Source organism: Crocodylus porosus, unplaced genomic scaffold (assembly GCF_001723895.1).
Source record: "Crocodylus porosus isolate Cpor-Errol unplaced genomic scaffold, CroPor_comp1, whole genome shotgun sequence".
Classification (NCBI taxonomy): domain Eukaryota; kingdom Metazoa; phylum Chordata; order Crocodylia; family Crocodylidae; genus Crocodylus; species Crocodylus porosus.
In genome coordinates, this window is record NW_017728886.1 from 88,875,104 (window position 1) to 88,897,930 (window position 22,827).

Here is a 22,827-nt window from a genome sequence, read left to right on the forward strand (position 1 = left end):
AGTCAGTGTTGGCTGGGGAAACAGTCTTTGGAATTGTGTTTCTAAGGATTCTGCGCTTCAAAATGAAGCAAGCCAAGAGAAAACTAGACTTTCTTACTATTCATATTTTTTGTCATATGCCGACAAAGTTAACCTTCAGTCAACTTGGTGAAGATCATTGCATATTACAGAAAAAAATATTTCCTATAAGATCCTGCAGTAAATCATATACCATTTCTTTTATTCTTGTAGTGGCCAGAACTAGAATAGATTTATCTTAGGTAATTCAATCAGGTCGTATACTGTACCTAGAAAAGAAACTCCATCATAGCAAAAAGATGGCAGATGGATTCCAGGGTGGGGAGAGCACAACAAAGTGTCCCCCATGTTCTTTTCTAAGAACTGAATACTTTATTAGAAAGGAATGACAGTTGTATCAAAATGTTGCTCAGAGTTTAAAAAAATGGTATAATATGGCAGGGTTCAAGCCTTCAGCAACAGATGGCTGGTCTCCTTGGCTACTGTCTCATATTAGTAGAACACTTTTTCTCTTCTCCCCATCATCTGGGATCACAGGCATTACTGAATTGGGAATATATGCACCTAATGGGACCTATGCAGAAAGACCTACCATATTATCTGCCTAACATCTCCCCCACTGTGTGCCACCCCCGCCACACACTGCTTGCTCCCCTGCCACTGCAGCAGCGAAGGGTGGGGGAGCAAATTGAAGATGATCCTTCATAAATTTTCTGTGTATAGAATCTTATGGGGTTGAGGAAGGTCGTCATAAATTCAAGGTTGTCTTGGATTTGGGTAAATATGGCAGTTTTCCAGAAATTGCAAAGCCATCACTTATGGTTGATTAGACAATTCTTGATGCAGCACAGAGTAGTCATGCTTAGCAGATCTCAAGCAAAGAAATACCTGAGACATGGGGGAATGTGTTGGTACTGCCGATATCACTTCTGGCTTGAAAGGATCGAAATCCAGATCTAGCAAAGATTCCTCTTTCTTGGCTTCAGGAACTTCATTCTGTTACAGGAGAAACACACACTTAGAACTTACAGACACCATGTTATGCAAACAAAACATGACTGTTTCTTATCTACTTGCAAGTGTGGGGAGAAAAAGATCTTTACATATTGCAGAGCTATAACAGAAGAGGTAGAAAATCTGAAAATTGTCCAAAGGTTTAGCATTAACAATTCTCTGTGCATACAGCAGCAAACATTTTTTTTAAAATGCTGAGACACCATCTTCTGACTATTAGGTTTAACTGAGATGTCTCGAATTAGGCACTCAGACAATGAGACAGCCTAAAGAAAAGCCACAAAGTGAGATTTATTGGGCATCCAGCTTCCTTGGGCTGACAAACTCAACTTTAACATTTTTCATGAACTGTTGAGTATTAACTGAAAAGAGCTAGTGATATGTATGAATCAAATTTCACTTCTGATAGTAAATACATATTCACATCTAATTTCACATTGTTTTCCAAACTCAAATAAATACCTGTCATTTCTTATGATAGCTCTACCTTACTAATGAACTAGCAAATAGTGCCTGACCCAAAAAATGCAAAATCAATATATACATCTCCACTGATTCACTTGGATTTATATCAGTCCCTCTGCGAACAAATATATATATATATATATGAAAATAATTAGCATGTTGCACAACAAGATGCTATTTCTCACAGTTTTAACTGACATGTAATTACTAAGGATGATATTCTAAAAGAGAATCTTTGTATTACCAAAGAGGCCAAAGTATGTGCTTATTAAATCTTGGTTCAGAAGTGGAGAGAAAGACAACTGCTTCTATGAACTGTGGAATGTGTAGATTACTGTAGTATTAATTTTTAGTATTAATATTAATTACTATATTTTTAAAAGAAATTTAGATTAGATTTACAAGGGTAAATGTTTATTACTGTCACATATCCCAATCAGATGATGCCTTAACAGAATAAGGCCAGGTTGTAAAAAAGTTTAAGTATACTATTGGGAAGTGTTACATGCCACAGTATTCTTGCAAGAACAATTTTCTGGTCTGCTCATTTAGACATGGAAGGTATGTATGCAAATTAGATACCTTGGAAATCTGAAAACCGGGCCCAAGGTGGCCACATCAATTCAGATACTGGATTTGAAAATGATCTATAAGTAGAATTTGTCAGTTTCTGTTCATTGTAATAAATCATACTGGGAAAAACCCTGCCTTTCTGCTGGTGATTTTCACCTTGAAATTTATATGAAATTAATCCAGTTTGGTTTAAAGAAAAGTCTATGCTATGTGGACATACTGGCTGTATAGTAATTAGAAATATTACAGTAAAAAAACAAAACAAAAACAAAAAAACCCACACTAGAATTCTGTCTACTGTTAAGATTTTTTCCAATGTCATTTGTCAGCAATATTAAGATTCAATTACATTATGCCCTCGAGGTTCTAGCGTGCATATTGTCATACGTCTTGATGGAATAACTCAGAGTATTAACCAGTATGTAATGAGAAAGCAACTGAAAATGGAGAAGTTAATTATTTTTTAATGAAGATCTGGAATGAAGCTCTTATTTATGAGGACTGAAACCAATGTGTAGATGTCTCAATTAGCCCCTGCAAAATGACAAGTAAAGTACCTATTGTGATAGGGTACTGATTACTGACTGTTAAAGTGATTATTGCATCATCAATTAAATTTAGGCTGAAATGAACAGCATACTAATTTTAACTGTAAGAACAATGGCTTAGAAAAAGATATAGTTTAATTTCGATAATTATATGAAAATTTAGGAAACTTATAAATAGTAACATGAAACTCATAGAAATATCTATTAAGTAATTAATTAAAAGAACAATTAATTTCTATGAGTTTCACGTTACTATTAAAAAGTTTCCTAAATCTGCAATAGGTGTATAATATACATAATGTTAGCTATATAGATATAGATATCTCTATATATAGTATATCATATATGAGTATCTATCTCTCTGTAATACGCACGCACAGACTACTAGAATCAGCTGAAGCAAGAATTGGTGTGAGTTCTTCCAAAAAGGCTTAGGACTGTGGAAAAGGTGAGATTATGCCTGTCTAAACGCATGTATGCTAGAGATACACATACGTTCACTCCAGGGCTTGGCAATGTGAACTATTATTACCCCAGAGTACAAAAATTATGTCAGGCCATTAGAAGTGCGAGTCCCTCCAAACTAGGAACAAGAGGGCATGAATGGAATGGTGGTTTTTTTTGCTCCTTCACAAGTCAATGGAACTGGCCAGTATCCTCTTCAAGTATGATCTGAACGCCCTAGTCTCCATCCTCTCAGGAATTTTCTGAAGTGTTCAACAAATGGCCTAATGTCACTCTGAAATAAACAGAGGGGAGTGTTATGTTCAGAAAACAACAGAAGCTGTTGGGCTGCTTACCTCATATGTTCCTCATCTCTGCCTAATCTGTTTGGGCCCTGGATGCTACAGTCACAGTCATGTTATAAAGGACCTACAACAAACAGCTATTGGTCATTGTATATATTTTAACTGGTAGTTCAATACCTGAAAAGAGGGCAACACTGTATGTATTGGCAAAAATTATCACCTTCCTAGGATCTCCAAAGATGTCCTGCCTTCACTATATCTCTCTTTTACCGATGGGAGCTATGTGCATTCTTGCCAATAAATGGACTTAAGTGTGTCCTGAACAACTTTTAGAAGAATGTGTGCATACAGTACCATGTCACCATTCACCAACGCTGACTCTGCTAACAGTAAAAGTGCCAAGGAAAACAGTAAAGCCCTGCACCATTAGAGGGCTCTACAGGCTTGAAGACTTTCTGTCTTCTACTGTCAGACAGAGCCACTCAGACTTGTACTGCACAAGCAATGGGAAAAATATAGTACCATATTAATAATATTAAATAAAAATTATGTACAAGAACCATATATGTATATTTTCTATTCCTTTTACTTATAATATTATCTATAATTACTTCCCTTGCAGAAATGTACAAAAGTCATTAACACACATTAATAAAAACACAACGTAGTCTCTCTCCCTCTCTTCATGTGTTATATACATTTGTATAACCAAATCTATAGCTATATCTCTCTATGTCCATATATCATATAGCCTGAATTTTTAGTAATAATAAGGATCCTTTATATCAATCTGGCAAAATAAAAGGGTCACAAGTATCATGGGAATGCAATTTATGGAATGTCATATAAGGATCGTAAAACGTCTTTGGCTTCTACACACTTGAGGACTCATGCTCCCAGAAGCAGCAAGCTGACAGCTCAGTCAGCAAAAACTTCCTTCTTAGTAATATTGGCCCAGAGAAGTGGGTGTAGCTGTGCAGATGGGAGATGTGTCCATTCAGTACATCTCTCTGGCAACATCTGCCAGCACAGTTTGAAAGCGCAGCAATGTACAGCAACATCCTCTCTTCCCCAGACAAAAAAACCCCCAAACCAGTACTATGTTATTTGAATGTTACTTCATTTTAATTCCATTTATGCCCTCTTACCTTCTCATTTGAAATTTGATTAAATGCATCCATTATTTCATGCTCTGTATACAGCAAACCAAACATAGAGCATGGACAGACAATCATGTACCCCAGTGTAACTTACACAGGTTTTGTGTACCCACCTGAATTATCCCAGAACCTACAGCAGACAGGCAAATAGCTGTCCTACTGTAGTACACATAGCAGGAAGCTACTACAGTGCCTCACCACCCAGTGGTAAGAAGCACAAGAACACCTCCTTGCCTCTAGCAAACAACTAGTCTAGGATGAAGATGAATAGAAGACCCCTAAACTAGTATATCTTACACCAGTGGTCACCAACCAGCGGATCTTGATCCACCGGTAGATCTCAGAGCCTCTTGGAGTCGATCCAAGGCTGGGGTGAGGGGCTGAGTGCCTGCGTGCATGCATGTGCGCACCCCAGCCCAGCAGGTCAGTCTGTGGGGGTGAGAAGAGGCGGGCTAGATCGAGGCCCCACAGTGAGGGACAGTGCCGCAGAGGCAGGAGCAGAGGTAAATTGAGTGGGGACCTAGTTGGGTGGGACTTACCTGCTGGGGAGATGAGCCCACAGATGATTTTTTCTCCCTCTGCCTCAATTTGTCCCCCCACCTTCCCACCCCACACTTACCTGGGCGGGCGGGGGGGGGAGGTGCACGGTAGATCTTGGGTTGCTTTTAAATGAAAAAGGTGATCTCCTACTTAACAAGGTTGGAGACCACGTCCTAACACAGATGGGATCTTACCTGTGACTCTTCCAGAGGTAATTCAATAGTATATTCAAACAAAATTAACATAATTTATGGGTTTGTATGATCTGTCTTTATCACACTATTATAAACATGCTGTGTGTCTATGCATACAGTCTTAGATTTCAGACCGGAAGAACTACTATCGTCACTATGGCTAACTATCACTAATTCACTATTTGGATCTACTTCAATAGAATTTGTTGTGCATGGATACCTTCAAGTAAATACTTTGTTTTCAAACCACATACTCATTGATAAAACCCACATAAAATTGTTGAAACCGCTGTATTTCTTTTCTTTCCTTATTTTTTTTGTTTTTGTTTGCATCAGAATCTGAAAAACTTTTACTTTTTTCATGTGTTTAATGAAATACATGAATCAGTAAAAAGATCTTCAGAAGTGGGCATAAGGATGTTTGGAATGATCTAAAAAAATCTGGGATGAACTTTGAGGTTGTATTGAAACCTGAAATCAGGTCTCAATCATTGCTCCAAACATCTCATAAAGCTTCTACTGGGAGTCAGCTCAGCCAATCAGTTTTCAGTAAGCCATTGCTTATCCTTCTGATAACGAATATTATGTGCAACTCACTCGATGGTAATTTAAAAAATCAATTCTTTAAGTCCTTTGCACTTTGAATCTCAACTGAAATTAACAGTATTTCCTCATTTGGAGAACTGGAGGGTTGATGAGATCAGACCCATATTTTGTAGCAAACCTTGATCTCTGAGGCTGACCTGTGAAGGAGTTGTCACATTGATTTCTGGAACAAAGTTGTCATCAAAGAAGTTGATGATATTCTCTTGCTGCAGCTCCTTTGTGGGTGTGAGTTTAGGCAGTGGTGGGACAGGAGGTCCTTTCCTCAACTAGGCAAAGAGCAAATAGTAAAGTGAATAAAGAAGTAAAGTTCATTATGCTGAGCCTGCCTTTAGGTTTTAAGCTAGTGTGACTAAAGTAAATACTTCATCTTTTGGCTTAGTTGCCAGTTTCTGTTGCTTCAATGCAATTTTAGAGTAACACCACTGACCATGGTTGAATTATTCAAGAAGTGCCCTGATAATGTAATCATGACAGGAGCATGAACTTTAGATTGTTCAGCACCATGGGTTTCAGAGGAAGAAAATGGTTTTAAAATACATGTATCAGGTCTATTCAGACTCAGATTTGCAGTACTTGTAAAAAAATGTTCTTAGAAAAAGATTGTAATTGTTACTATAAGATCTAGGAATACTCTTCCCTCTTCTACCCCGTAACACCATTTGTACTGCAGTACTGTACAGAAACCAAGCTGTCTCATTCACTGGTTTTAAAACTTGTTTCAGGTTATCATTTTTTTTCCTGTTTTATGCTCGTCTACTATGTAAGCATAATATTAGTAGTAATTAGTAGTAGTTTAAGCATAGTAATATTAGCATAGTAGCTACTAGTATGGAAAACTATGGCCCAGATTCCCAAAATTCTTTAGACTATAAATTCCTATTTAAATGCTTAATTCCCACTGATTTCATGAGGATAAAATTAGCACAATAAAGCCACAGTTTGGAATAATGCCTAACATCAGTATTTTTTCATCTACAAGAGATACTAAAACCAAGCATAAAATCCTCATGTGCTATAAACAAATGCACTTCTATTCATGTCAACAGGACTACACTGAGGTACGTCAGCTGAGCATTTAGCTCTAAAGTGTTGGAAATAGCATGGACGGCAGAGCCAAACAGTGCACCTCTGTGCAACATATATAAATACACAATGGCAATGAACTTTGAACTGCTCCCAATACGGAAAGTACAAATTACTCTATGCTTTGCCCCATGCACTCTAATATTACAGGGGGGGGGTTTTGCTTTAGCATTTCAGACCACTAACACTGTATTTTTGTGATATTTTAAAAATACATCATAAGGGTATTCATTATTTCCTATTTGTTGAAATTAATTTCCTGCTTAACACATAAACTCTATTTTAGATATATCTGTAAAGTATACACAATTTTTCTGTTAATGAAGTTGTCATTAGTGAGACTCATTTGTATCTCACACTGGTAAGAACACAAGTAACCCCACTAAAGGTCAAACTTCTTGCTCTGTTGTAAAATTGATATAACAGAAAAAAACAGGTCTAATATGTGTTTTATCAATAATTGCCAGAAATATATTTGAGGTTCCATATTTATTTCCTTTTCCAAGCAAAAAGGAAAACAGTAATATTTTAGATATAAGTATTTTGGAAATAACTGCAGAATCGCAATTCTTCACTAACTTTTTAATGGCATAATGGTACATGTGCAAGAAATAAAAAATGGGATATAATCAACTATTCATTTTGTACTGACGTCTTTAAATAATTTTTCAAATGATAATTCATGTGCTGAATAGAGCTGAATACACAACAGTTTAAAGTGCTTCTGGATAGTTTCTACACTTTGTCTATGATTCACAAAATACAACTCCTCCATCCTTATTATGGTCACTTTCCATCACCACCTACAACATGGAAATGAACAGTCAGGGAAAGTAATGGATTTGTAGGCTTTCCACACTGTTGTCATCTTAATTTAGAACTCCTTTCTCTTGCAGCCCCTGCTTGTTAAATCCCACCCAATTGTAGCTGCTGTGGAACTCATAGAAAACAACTCAACAGCATCTAAATAACTAATACCTAAGCCCAGTTATCTTTATTCCTACCTGTGAAGGTGATTTAGGTCGGGCAGGTGCTGGTGATGAAACAGGTGCCAGCATATGATTAGGACTAGCTGTAGGACTAGGAAGAGGGGAGACTTCCTCAGGCGGTGATGGCGTTTTTGCAATGCGGAGTGGACCTGAGTCACTAGAAGAGCACGAAGTAAGACACACTATACATCACTGTATATAATCATGAAGCTTGATGACTGTGCACCTGGAGATGCATTTCAGAACCCACTGAGATATGTACAGTTTTGCTTGTCACCTACAACAATAATCTTTTTGACACAATAGTCAAAGTTCATCTTTGATGGAATTCCATTGACTTCAATGGAATTATGGGGATGAATCTGATCCCTTATGTAATAAGCACAATTAAAATTGTGATTTAATTCAAGCTATCAGTGATATAGTGTCAACGGAAAGTCTAATTTTCTAGTCATTCTTCTTTCTAGAACTTCTGCTGTACCTGTTTACCTTCAGTTATATCTTGGAAAAAGTGTAGAATATCTGATTTTGAAAGATTCTGTATTTTAAATAATTCCTTGTATACAAATTTGACAGTAAAATGTCACTACGAATTAGTGTTTGTTAATCAATTTGCTTTATTCAATTTATAATCTAAAAAGCTCCTAGGATATTCAGTTCCCTAAAAGGCACAGTAATAAAAAATGAAAGTAATAAAAACAGCAGCAACAAGACATATAATCAGGAAGCAAAGGTTATGCGAGAGTATAGGGCTAGATCCTCAACTGGCATAAATTAGCATAACTCAATTGTCTTCCCTAGAGATATGCTATTTTAGACCAAGTGAAAACCTGCCACAAGGTCTGAGATATTTCTGGTGTCTAAATATTTCTGAAGTTTACATTCAAGAAAACAGAATTTAAATTCTATAATGAAAGAGCCTGGAAGCTATGCCAGCCTATGAGCACTGCATTTAATAGGAGGGGGACCATTCCTATACATCTTTAGACAGAACTAAAGCATTACATGATTGAAGAGACCAGCTCACAATCATGGCCTTAATACTAAAGCAAAGCAAATTTATTCTTTGGCAAGGACATATTTTAGCTCACACTCACCACCTCTCTCTGTGAAAATATTTAAAAAAAGGAATAAGCAGTTATTAAGACATTCCTTCCCATCTATTTTAGTTACCTTCAGTATTCACTAACATGCAAAATTTTAAAACATTTTTATTATTATTATTTTCTCATTATTTTCTCCCCTTAACTCTCACCCTCTAAGGACAAAGGTCAAATTTCACTGTGGTTCTATCTTTACCTTTTGTGCGGTAATAACATTAATAACATTAGCTGTTACCCCATTGTATTATCCTGCAAAGACTGCTTCCTGAGTTCCAGAGTAAGATTTTTTAAACAAAACAAATAAATAGATCCCTCAAAGGTTTTAGACTGAATTTCATACAAGATTCAATGCATGTTGGAACATAAAATAATTCAGCATGTGTTCTACAGTTAGCTTTCCATAGGTCTTTGGCAAAACAGGTGGGCTCAAAGATGTCAGTGGTTTACCCTGATGCTAAATCTTAATGTAATCATGAAAAGCTTTCTAACATGGGTAATAAGAATAATCAGACAGCAACATAATGTTTTGGGGAAAAAAGCTTTTGTGATACCCAAGAATCTCAAAAACCAAAAGATTAAAAAAAATAAAATAGCAAAGAATTATCGCAGATTGTATTAACCAACAGATATTATTTTGCAGGTACAGAAATTCTTTTCTCCCTCATTTCTGACAAAAGCAATTGGAAGGTTGGGACATAATATGTAGTCTTAAGACTTGTAATAAAATCATTAAAGGTGGCAATGCTTTATTAAGCTCAGTGTATAAGAATGTAAGGGCCAGATAGTTAGCACGTGCAAATTGGTGCCATGTATTTTTAGTGAACTTGTTTTCAATAACACCAGCTGAGACTGGGCTTGAATGTTGAGGGAATGCAGGCGATGGGGGAGGAAGAAGAGGAGGTGGAAGAGGAGGAAGAGGGAGTGAGGAAAAAACTAAGCACCTTTTGGCACTGTTTACTCATATTAGGTAGACCTTATTCACCTAATTTGCCCCTTTGAGTCCCTAAATATCTGCAGCTGATTTCACAGTGCTGACTAGTCCATGTGCTGTAGCTGACTGATAGAAAAGTGACAGCTCACTGTACTTTAATAAACGATTTCTCACCTGGGTGCTCCTTGGATAGTGAAGGCCTTGTCTGCATGCTGATCTCCCAACTTGGTCATCACCTCATACAATTTGTGGCATAGCTAGGGAGACAAACACAAGTTTGATAAACTTGCTTTTAGATAAAAGACTGTACTATTAACACAGAAACCAACTCAACTAAGAAGGGATGACAGAAAAGGCAAAAAAGTGTGGAGAGAAAAAAAGGAGAGATGTTAATTTCTTACATGATACTGGGAGAATATTAAACAATGTTATCCTCTTTTACTGATGACCAAAGTATTTCTTAAATTACACACCTCTGGGCCAAGATTTTGCCTTACTTTTTGATGTTAAGGATTATCTTATTCCAAATGTGGTCCCAAATGTACTATAAACCTCTCAAATGCCTATGCCATGAGTCAAGGTCAAATTGATCATCACATTTGGGGTCAGAAAGGAACTCTTCCCTGAAAAAGACTGGCATGGTCTGCGTGGTGCTTTTAGTTTGCTCATTTATCCTCTTCCTGGGATTATCTGAGCATATCTTAATTAGTTCGCTGCCATTGAAGTACCAAGGCTTTGGCAGTGCCCTTGTCCCTCCTACATGTTAGCTGTTGCAGGTTATAGAGTTTTATTATAGGTTATTTTATGACTGCATTCTGCAAGGAAGATAAGAATAGATCTTCTTGTGGACACTGTCACATTACAGACAAATGTAACTTTTGGCACCTTTAAAAGAGGGATGAGGTGGAATCACCAGTTGGGAACATACATCAGGTATTAGTATGCAACTGTTTTGTCTTAATGCTCCTGTTGGTATACTGATCCAATTTTAAGCCTGTTTCATTCAGGGTTACAACTACAGCAATTTAACTAACCTGTATTGCTACAGTTTAGCAATACAGTTTACAAATATAACAGTTACATCACAGCAGTTTATATTTGTATCATTCGATGCAGTGCTTACTTTTATTTATACCCTCAGAAAACTGGCTGCCTACAAACGTAGGGGACTGTGTAAATTCTATTTGGAATATGGTAGGATATTATTTTAATTTAACTGATTGGATGTGTAAATCAGCCTTTAGGTCCTGTACTCATAAAGGTCTTTCTGAAGTAACTGTATTTTGCCTGAGAATCATAGGTGTACTGATAAATTACTGGCAGTTTACTTCTAGATCTTGAAAGGAGCAGTATACACATTGCTTCTTGAGCTTAGGGGGATGATGCAATGTTACACTAATGAAAACTGATGTCTATCAACCTTACTGTACAAATAATAATTTCAACACACAGTAATTTCAAAATATAATATGCGGGGGGGGGGGGATGTGGAGACTCCAAAAATTAAAATAAACCCAGCTGAATCTTGCAATTGCATTTCAATTATAATCCAAAAATGCAAAAATATGTGATGGAAACTAATATTTGTACTATACAATAAAGGAGATAAAAGGTACTTTTACACATGCTTATGGAGCTGGTGCTTTAACTAAGGAGGCTCCAAGACCCACTCTTCATAAAGCAACACCCCGTCTCCTGTATCAGCATCCCCATGCTTAAAAATGGCAGTGGGGGTACTTGAACTAAAGCTCGTTCGACAAGCTTCAGCTCAACCACCCCGGCACCATTTTTAAGCGTGGGGATGCTGATACATGAGATGCAGGAGGACTCAATTAACTGGGTTTGTTCCAACGTGCTGGAATTCCAGCACATCGAAGCAGGCTCCATGCTCGTGTATAGGCCTCCAAAAGCTGTAAGAGTAACTTTTCAGACACACTGCTAATAGATTTTTTACGGCTTTATACTAGGACATTCTTTTTCTATATAATTCATACAATACATTAAATTTTACTTACCAGAGCTATTTCCTTGTGAAACTTGGCTTCAAGGCTGGATACATTTTTGAATGTGTTCACATAGAAACCAACTCGTCTAAGAAGAGATGACAGAAAAGGCAAAAAAAGTATGCAGAGTAAAAAAGGAGAGATGTTAATTTCTTTCACAAGACTGGCGCAATATTAAACAATGTTATCTTCTTTTACTGATGACCAAAGTATTTCTTAAATTACACACCTCTGGGCCAAGATTGTGCTTTACTTTTCAATGTTAAGGATTATTGTATTCCAAATGTGGTCCCATTTATTTCAGGAGAATACTTACGGAGTAAATTAATAAGACTGAGAGTGGGCAAATCTGTCCCAAAAATATTTGGGCTCAAATGCAATAAGGATCAATATAAAATGAAAAGCATTCATTTTAAGGAGGCTATTGCAGTGTTAGCATTCCAGAATTATTGTTATTTACATGTATTACAATAATAACAGTTGTGAGACAGGTATATTTTGTGTTAGACAAATTCCAAACGAATGGAATGACATTCCCAAGCAGTTTCACAATCTAATTAAGACAGACAGACTGACAGATGGGAGGAGAAAAGAGAAGTACTTAAAAGTGATTTGCCCTTAGTCTCATGCTAGGTCAGTGGCAGAGCCTGAAATAGAAACCAGTTTTCCCAGATCCCCAATTAATGGTCTTTTGACCATGCTAGCCAACTAAACTGTGCTGCCTATTTTAAATAGAAGAGAAGAGAAAAACAATTTACAGACTTGGCATATCCATCACTTTTTGACATGTCTGAAAAAGGATGTATAGTTTAAAGCAGTGTTTCTCAACCTGTGGGTTGTGATCCAAAAGTGGGTCATAACTATATATGGAAGGGTCATGAACAAACTTTAAAAAATGGATCAACAAACTTTAAAAATAGAGTCTCCTTTAAAGGAGGAAAGCATGAGAAACCATGGGTTTCCCCTTGCAGGCTGGTAGAGTTCCAGCCTGCAAGGACTGCTTGAAGCTGGGGGAGTGGGAGAACGGTGATCAGACAGCGGATGCCACATGCCTGCAGACGCATGGATGTGACAGCCAGGCAGCATGGAGAGCAGCTACTACAGCTCCCCATAGGTGCATCTATGGGGCGGGAGGTGGGAGGGAGGGCATAGATGCCATGTCAGGGGGTAGGGAGGCACAGGTGACACTGCCCACCACCCCACCTCCTCTCCAAGGTAAAGGCATGGCCTGAGGGGAGTGACGGTGGCGGCTGGACCATAGTGGCAGGGTAGAGCCATGGCCTGGTGCATGAGCAGCAGGTGGTGGGGAAAGGTGATAAGGAGTTTAAGTCATCAGTATGTAGCATCTGTCCTTAGTGATATTAAAATAGTAAAATAGGATATTTCAACTTGTGTCATATTTTGACATGTAGTTGTGAATGTTATGATAGTGACAGTACTAAACTGCTATTGACGTGTTATAAATTAAAAAAAAATAAAAATGAAAACCAGATCCATAAAATTAAACAAAAATAGAAACATTTTCAAATTCTTAAGTAAAATTTAGTTCTCATTTTTCTTCAGTCCCACAAGACACATAAAAGTCCAGTTTCATTAAAGAATTCAAATTAATCAAAATAGCCTTTTTCTGATGAGAAACACTTTCAATTAAAATTTTCCAACTCATTTTAGTAGGAAAAGGATTGGGGCCATGGGATGGCAAAGATATATATATATATTTCAGAGTTGTAGTAATAACCCAAACAGAAACAATGTCTATTATGTAAAGTACAATCCCCATCATCATATTATCATTGTGCATGGAAAGCACTCCTATGAGAAAGAATACTTGTGGACTGTTGTGAAATGAACTGTAAGCACACATTAGACATTATAGCCTTATATCAAGATTAATATTATTATATATAACACAGTTTAAAATACTATATGAATGCCCTGTTATAGTTGAGGCATGTATATAAAAGGAAATTTTTACTTTGGATTTATAAAGTTATTGTTTCCATAGTAAATCAGTCATCTTAAGGCTTTATTATAGGTGGGACTAATAGCATTGCCTATGAAGTTCGCATGATACTTCTCCAGCAAAGACCCTGCTTTCAGTTGCTTCTAACTTTTCCAAACATTAAGTACTTAATAAAATTCAACGTGCCATATCTATTTAACTCTAAAGTACAAAAGTAGACAGATGGATGACTGTGGCCCTGAAGTTCATTTAAACTAACATCTGATGGCATAATAGGGGCTTATATTAGTATGAATTCCATATCCATCTTCTTTATTGGCCTTTTACATCCCAGACTAATATATAAGGGCCTTAAAGAAACTGAGAATGTAGGCAGAATTATCACTCCTGTTTACTATCGATGTTGCATGTTGCCCACATGAAAAAAATCTGTTAACTTCTTTTGGAAAAGTGTTAGTACTCCAATGATTTGTAGCAAGGACATGACGTTTGGTAGGCTCTGTGTCCAGGATATGCCTTTGGTTGTCATCATGACAATCTGGCCAAACGGAACCAAATTAGAAGTCTCTAAAAACAAATCCGATCTAATATGCTGAGCAGACATCTCTCATTTTAGCAGCTCCACCCTCACTGAACACTACTTCAATCTCTCACAGCTCATACGGTTGTGCAGAATATATATATGCCATCTCCACACAGCAACTAATCATGCTCCTTCCTCTCATGTCTCCTCCTAGTGACCAGACTTTACTTTTTCCATACCCACAGAGCAACTAATCATGCTCCTTCCTCTCTTACGTGTGCCTGGGTTGTGCATGCATCATGTCTGTAAGATAAATGAGTATGGTCTGTCCAGCCTGGGGCCAAAGTGCAAAACTGGACCTTCTCTACAGTTTTATTAATTTAATCCTGATTTTCCACCCCACCTGAAAAGTTCTGGTTAGCTCAACCGAATTCAGAAACACTTTGAGATGATTGAAACCATATTTTATTATTTTAGCATTTGCCTAAAAAAAAAAAATCACCCAGGTTTGTTGTGAAGTGAAAACATTTGATCATTAGCAGCATGTTTTAAAACAAAGAAGATATTTAAATTGTGGCTGCAAAATATACATATATAAGTATATTAAAATATAAAATACACATTTGCAGATACATGCAAATATTTGCAAAGTTTGGTAGAGCAAATATTTGTACTTCATGTGTACAAGCACATTTTGAAACTGTTCTGAGTTTTCCATCATTTCCAATTCTCCCCTCTCCTGCCTCCACTAAGAAATTCCACATGCAATTTCAACAAATTTTAATCAATAAAACAAAAAACAATAACAAAGCAAACCAACAACTCTGGGTTGAGGACAAGCCTGAGAAATTTCAGCCCAATTCTCTGTAAAGCTATACAGACCTAAAAATAGGACTCTGAATGAATGTGCTTTCTGAACCATGTCTGCAGGCTCAGCTATACAATGAAATTCTATCAACCACTTAGACTAGTTAGAAGGGAACATATTGTAATGAAAAAGACATGTACTCCAAACCATTCAAACAGTTTTTTTTTCCTTCCCCATCCCATAAAACAAATACATTGAAGATACATGAGGCTTCTTAGCTGATAGGACAGGACTAAAAGCATCAGGAAAATCCCTATTGATTTCACTTTTAAAAGGAATTCATTTAGAGAGCAATAGGAAACAAAAGGCAGCTCTGATGAACCAAAACACCTTTTTTTTTCAAGTGTCACTTGAAAGAATGCAGCATCAAAGAATGTAGCACTCAGATGAGACAAGTCTCTCTCTATATTCTCTATTTCTACCATTTTTGTTCGTTACAAGTCACAACCATACACTCTTTTCTGGTTCTTTTTTAACTAACTTGCAACACAAGAAACAATGCCATCTGAATGAAAACAAGATCTCTTATACTGGAAGGCTTCCAAACATTTTTATTTGTGATTGCTCATCTTCAAAGCATATGATCTTGGATCATATAAAACCTATATACCCTACATCCAATGTGGGACTCTAACTATACAAAATACTAACATAAAAAGAGTATAGGTGGAAGTAGTTATAGGTAAATATTATTATTCATTACTTACACTTTTGTTGATATTTTACTTTACAGGAGGTTTGCAGAAAAGAATTGTCATACATTTATTATAAACTTGTGAAAGTCTTTTCTTATGAACAAATTAATGCATCATAACAGGTCAACTTTACTCTAGTTCATAAAAGACAGGATAATACATTTTTTTAATCAATCTGGCAAGTAGAGAGACTAATTCTCAGTTTTCAGAGATACATGGTTACTTTGTACTTCATATTAACTATTAAAATTTTGGCCATTTTTACACTGATGGGGAGTGGTATAGGACTAAAGGTTGGCATAAAAAACAGTTTGGATTTTTTTTTTAGAAAGGGTAGGACAGCTTTCAGCGAATCTTTGGGCAACGGGGCTAGCTACAAGAGGTTGAGAATTTTCAGTTCTATGTTCTGCCAGAGATTTCTCTGTGACCACAAGCAACTCACAAAATGGAGATAATATTACTTCTGAACCTCAAAGGGAATTCATGAGGATAAAGATTGAAAGGTTCTCACATACCGTAATAACTACAGTATCATAAGCAGAGGTGTAACCGGCCAGCACTGTACCCTGGACAACAGCAGCACATGGTATGGGGCAGTGGACTGAGGCTCACTGCTGCCAGGAGAGACATCACCTCTTTTTCTTGTTGCCAACATGCTGAGTGGCCACTTAGACACTAGCTTTTAGCAGCAAAATAAGGAAGTGACCTCTCTCTCACCAACAGCATACCACCAGCTGCTGCTTGTGCACCTCATGCTGCTGCCTCTTCTTTGTCCTCCAAGCTGTCAGAGCAACACCAAAGCCAGAGCCATTGCAGGGAAGGTGCAGGGCATGAACCTCGAGCACCTCTCAGCCAGTAGGTCTTTGGTGCCTCATTCTCTTAATAGACTTTACAAATTCTATAAGCTAGATGCACACATCCTTTGGCTTACCTGGACCATAAAGATGGCAGCTCCTCTTGTAAATCAGAGTTAAAATCTTCAAACACTTTCTGTGCTTTTTGAAACTCTTCCTCTGCCTACATCACAACAACACAGGTGGACTTTTATAGTCATGCCAAAATACAATGAAACAGGGACAATCTTATTTTTATTAACAAAAGTTCTTCAGACTACCGTGCAAATGCAGTTGTTTCAGTTTGCAAGGGATCTAGCAAATAGTATACCTGAGTATTTCTGGTTCCAGTGAAGTAAATGCCCCAGACTGGAAGTAAAATTCCAGTTGTTATTTCAAAATGTGAAAAAAGAGATAGTTAGCCATGTTAGTCTGAAGTCAGGCAGAAGGCAGGGTAGATTCGCACCTCACAGAATAATGAAAATTTAGCTCTTCTCCATCCCCTCTATAACTAGGTTATAACTAAAATTAAATTTTATACATTTATAACTAAAACTTTAGTTCATTCGTAAGGTGCAAACTCAGCCCTGCCTTCTGCCAAATGTGAAAAGTCATGAGCTCCCCATAGATTTAATGAAAAAAGTTAAAACTTTGGAGCCTGCTTCAAAGGTTCAAGACTAAATTAAATCTTCTGACGAATACAGATTGAGTGTCAAATTTGTAACAAAACTGAAAACAAGTATATAGAAAACCCACTTGGTAATGTCATTAACTTATAGCTGTATAGTTTACACTCTGCGACAGATAAATGGTATAGAACAGATGAGTGTTTCCCAAACTTTTGATACCTGGGATACTTCTTGTTCTGGATTAAAATTGGTGACATATTTCACTCTTACATATTTCACCCTTACATATGAAAATTATATTTATGTTTATACATGTATAAATTAATATTTCAGTATATTGTAATATAAATCTTACAATATTATTATATTACACATTTCACTCTCCACTTTCACATATATTACAGTAATGAATTATATTAATGACCTATTATATGTGTGTGTGTGTGTGTGTGTGTGTGTGTATGTATGTATGTATGTAAACACACACACGCATACATACAGGCTCCATCTGTATGTCTGCCTGCATGCTTCCAGCAGAGTGTGCTGCTGGGACTCTATGGGTGACTGCGGCAGAGGCAGCATGTGGGCTGCCTGGGAAGGAGTGGGGGAAGGCAGCAGTGGCAGTCCCAGAGAAGCATATTACATATAAATATTATATCTGAAAAGTTATACTTATAGGTATCAATATATAAATTAATATTTATAACTATAAATATACCTACAGGGTGGGAGAAGCGGAGGGGACGAGCTGGGCTGCAAAGCATGGCTCTGTCTGAATGTCTGACTGCCTGCCCACTTGCAGCGGAGTGTGCTGCTGGGACCCCAGGGGGAAGGGAAGGGGGGAGGCTGGGGCAACATAGGTGTTGACTAGGGACTGGTAGGGGAAGGCACCAGCAGCCATACGTGCTGCTGGAGTAGCTAGGACAGGTGCAGGATAGGGTGCCAGACAAGGGAGGAGAGCATTTACCTCCTCACACAGGGGGATCTTGTGGCACACTTCCATTGCTCTCATGGCACACTAGTGTGTTGTGGCACACCCTTTGGGGATCATTGGAATAGACCTTGAATAAAAGCTTTACACAAAAGTGAATTTTACCCAAACTCAAGCTGACTTCTGCCAGTATCACTTTGAAGTAACGTATTACCTTAGTAATTCTGCTTTCATCTTTTTTCTTTGAGCTCTGCAAGGCTTCTAAGTGATGTCTTGCACTGTCATAGTCAACTAGCTTTCTGCTTCGCTTTGCAATGCGAGTCTGGAGAGAGTTACAAAAATAAAATTCAGAGCTGTTATCATAGGTGCAACCTTGATGTAAGTTTTGCTTTGATTTGTCTATGAATCTTTCTAACAACTCTTCTTTTACAATCAAAACTTTATTTGCTATAATCTTGTATGGTGAAAATGAGTTTGGGGAAAGAGATAATAAGGAGCCTATTTATTGAGAATTAAGTACTTGACAAAGGTTTTGTGTATATCTAGCCTAACCATTGGGACCTTAGATATCAGTTTCATTACATATATTTTGATCTGTATTGCTAGAAATCTCCAGCAACGCAAATTGACTCTTTAATCTATAATGTTGATACTAATTGTCTTTCCTTTTATATTATGTGGTATATATATATTTAATGAATAATTATATTATTTTTCACATTCCTAAAAAATTTCTAAACACAAATTCCTTTGATACAGAACGATCCATTCAATACTGCCATCATACAAAGGGATTTCCAATTAACCTATTATAGTTATTTTTCAATATTTAACATAACAATAAAAGTGGGTCTTTGAAAGCTCCTGATTTTCTAATGATGCATACTGCACATAAAATTTCCTTTCATTTTCCTGTGCATTAGCTACAGCCTAAATCCTAGGCTGTAGCTAATGAAAACCTGGCATCTCTCAGAGTAAAGTCAGGGCTTTAGGCCACCTTTGAGCATCCATAACTCTGAGCTCTCTTGGTATAGACTAGCTCCTTCTGTAAACTGGAAAGGACTATAGATAATTCTGTTGTAAGGGAGTTATAGCCATATCCCAAAGACACATGGGACATAGAAATATAGCTATATCCAAAGAAAAACCATTAAAATACCTCACGTGTATTCATTATTGGCCCTCCCATTTCATAGCATTTTTCCTTTTTTAGCCAAATACAGTGTTACTATGCACTTAGACATCTGATTAATTTTAAGAACGCAAGTAGTTTCATTGACTTTACATTTTAAGATTCAGGCTTAAGTATTTTTGCTGTATTAGGGGTAGCATGTATATTACAGAAACTTGAGAGGAGCTAGAAGCATGTGATTATGAAATCCTTACAGAGGAGCTATGGTTAAAACAGTCTAATGGATGGACACTGAGACTGATGAAACCACAAAAACCATGTATGGCTTCAAATCAGAGATAGAAAATCAGTCACTTCTAAACATCCACAAGAGCATGGAAAAGCTCTTCTTATCACAATAGTTATTCTGTAATTCCTTGATGGCTCAAGGGCTTGATCCAGCATCACTGAAGTTATAATACTCATAGCTATAGAAGCAAGCAAAACCTTTTTAAAAAGTTTGTAATAAAAAGGGTAATTTACCTTGACTTCCTAAGGCAAAATACTTTGTTTTGTTCATTCAATAAAACAGTTCAGTCTGTGAATGGGTCCTGCTTATAAAATAGGATGTTTCATATGCCACCTGATAGGTGCCTTCCTATATACCCTTTATTTCATATTGCTTCTTTTTATGACACAAAAGTAATTGGTAAGCTTTAAAATCTTCCCTCCGTAGTAAAGCATTACTGTACTTTTATATCGGGAAACTGTCCCAGGTATGTATCCAGAGTCAGCAATGACCCATCCACCAACTTTTGATGAAAGTCTTCCCAGAGTTCATCACATTTCTGTAAAGAAAAATGAGATACAGAGAAATACAACTGAAAATTGCTTTATTTTAATTCCTCTCAAAACTTAGGGGAAATACTAATGTATATGACAAACTGTAATCTAAAATCTTTTTTTTTTTTTTATAAAGAATGCACATTCCAGTGCAAGTTTCAATTTACAGTAAAATAGATTTTAGTCAGGTAATCAATGCACCAATTTTGAAGTCTTCAAAATAACAATAGGAGCAGCTTTGGAAATAATGGAACCAAGGATTACTAGTTCAAGCAGGCTGCTCATCAAGGTATTTTAGTTCCTATACAAGCTCATGGATGCATAATGAACCTTCCTTTAATAAGCAGCAAAATACAACTAAAAAAAATTAAACAAAAGTCAGAGAGATCTGTAGTTTTAATTGTGTGGGCTTATATTTTTAAATACATTTAAATTTACGGGGGGGTCATCTTTCCACCCCAGAAAAAGCCACTCCCCACATTAGCTTCTCAAATCTTACCAAAACCAGAGTATTTGAGGGTTAAGAGCCAAGCACACCTCACAGAAATTAATGGATCTATTACATTACTTGGATTTGGGATTTGAACCATTACTCCATCAACTGATAAATAGGTCATTAGTTATTTATAGTGGCTAAAGAATAGCCCGCTCCTATATTCAGTCTTGGAGGAATACAAACAATTGAGTTCTCCTGCCCACTTTAATGCAGCTCAGCTCTCTGGGAATACTGTAGAGCAGGGGTGGCCCAACCTGTGTCAGATGTGCCACAAGTGGCATGGGCAGTCTCTGTGCAGGGCCACAAAGAGGAGCAGGCAGCATAGCAGCAGATAGGAAAGGAGGTGGAAAGCAGAGCAGCAGGCCATGCCTGCAGCACAGGGCAGGAGGCAAAAAAGCAGAGCAGCTCATTGGGCAAGGGTCTGGGGTTAATTTGTGGCACAAGTGTCAAAAAGGTTGTCCGCCACTGCTATAGAGAGAGAAGTGGAATCCCGTGCCAGATGTACATTGCTGGCACAAGAGCAGACTGCCTTTTTAAACACCTGCAGGACCTGGGTTTTCAATCTGGCAGATCACAAACAAATGTCAGAAATTCATAAACATCAGAAATTCATAATCACCTATCAAAAGAGAAGGCGTTCCCAGCTAGAACTTAGTCAGATAAGAGGGAGAATTCAGGGGCTTTCCAATATGAAAAAGGCTAAGGAGTATTGTCCTATCAGACTACTGATACCTTGCGAAAGCAGCATTCCTGGAGACTTTTTCTAGCCATACTGTACTCATGTGCAAATCTACACATGCAATTAGCATGTAGCAATAAACTCTGGCACAGTTCACACCAGAGTTTCTTGCACCTGGGTGCAGCATTTACACATGCTCCTGGGACTGCAGCACATAGAGCTGGGGCAGCACAGCCCCGGCGAGCAAAGGGCTTGGTGGTCAGGCTGCTCTGCCCCAACTCAACATACTGCAGAGGGGCTGGCTGGAGCATGAGGGTGCTTCAGTGTTGGGCTAGCTGACAGGCAGTCCCCACACCGTAGTACCCTCATGCCTCAGCCAGCCCCAGTCACTGTCTGCAAGTGTGTTTCAGTACACATAACTTCTCCATTGTAGGATAGTACTTCTCCCAGACAGTACTATCCTACAGCAGAGTTAATTAATTTACTGCCCCCTATTGTAGGTGCATGTGTAGATACTGACACTTTACTGTGGAGCTAATTAGTCAACTCCACAATAAAGTGCATGTGTAGATGAACCCACTGTATGTTAATTACACGCCATAGTAAGACTCATTGTAAATAGGCTATGCCAGTATTTATTTCCTAACCTAATTGTAGCCTCTACTGAATTATTACAATCCATTAATCACACTTTAAAAACTATTATTTATTAACATGATATTTAATCACAGTGGGGGAGAGAGCAACAAAGTAGATCATGGCAAGTAACTGACATTGCAGCACATTTTCATCTGAAAATAATTTGCAGAGAAATTATAGACAAATTAAAAGCTTGGAGGTTTTTTAAAAGCTAAAAGAACTGAAAAACATTGTTCAATAGTATTTCTAACCATCATCGCTTCTATTAAAGATCAATGTTATGCAAGATGGAATAATTAAGCAATAACCACCTATCTATCTGAATAGGTACCATATTTACTCGAATACAAGACGAGGTTTTAAAAGCCCTTTATCTTACATTCACATACAAGGAAAACTCATTAAATACATCATCTATCATTGAACTGCTGTCAAAAGCAGCATGTGCTTAGTAATGGAAACCAACTATGAAGCTAATTAAATTCTACCAACACTGAACATGACTATAAAACACATTGGCTCCATTGGACAAACATGCTGATGGAAACCTGGGGTTTTTTTTTTTTACTCTTAAAAGAAAAACAGGAGGGTGTTCCTGCCACATGGAACTGGCACTGGGTTTGGAGGTACTGCAATAACAA

The 22,827-nt window shown here is 37.4% G+C and overlaps 1 protein-coding gene across 1 annotated transcript in view; it reads right to left on the bottom strand.

Moving 5' to 3' along the window:
- AMPH (amphiphysin) overlaps positions 1-22,827 on the bottom strand; it is a 198,525-nt gene that overhangs the window by 50,340 nt on the left and 125,358 nt on the right. The window contains exons 5-12 of the mRNA XM_019538946.1: positions 20,282-20,377; positions 18,633-18,740; positions 16,957-17,042; positions 11,989-12,064; positions 10,148-10,230; positions 7,955-8,096; positions 6,005-6,133; positions 907-1,014 (exon numbers count right to left, since the gene is read on the bottom strand). Coding sequence (XP_019394491.1) covers positions 907-1,014; positions 6,005-6,133; positions 7,955-8,096; positions 10,148-10,230; positions 11,989-12,064; positions 16,957-17,042; positions 18,633-18,740; positions 20,282-20,377 — 828 coding nt within the window. The remainder of the gene's footprint in view (positions 1-906; positions 1,015-6,004; positions 6,134-7,954; positions 8,097-10,147; positions 10,231-11,988; positions 12,065-16,956; positions 17,043-18,632; positions 18,741-20,281; positions 20,378-22,827) is intronic.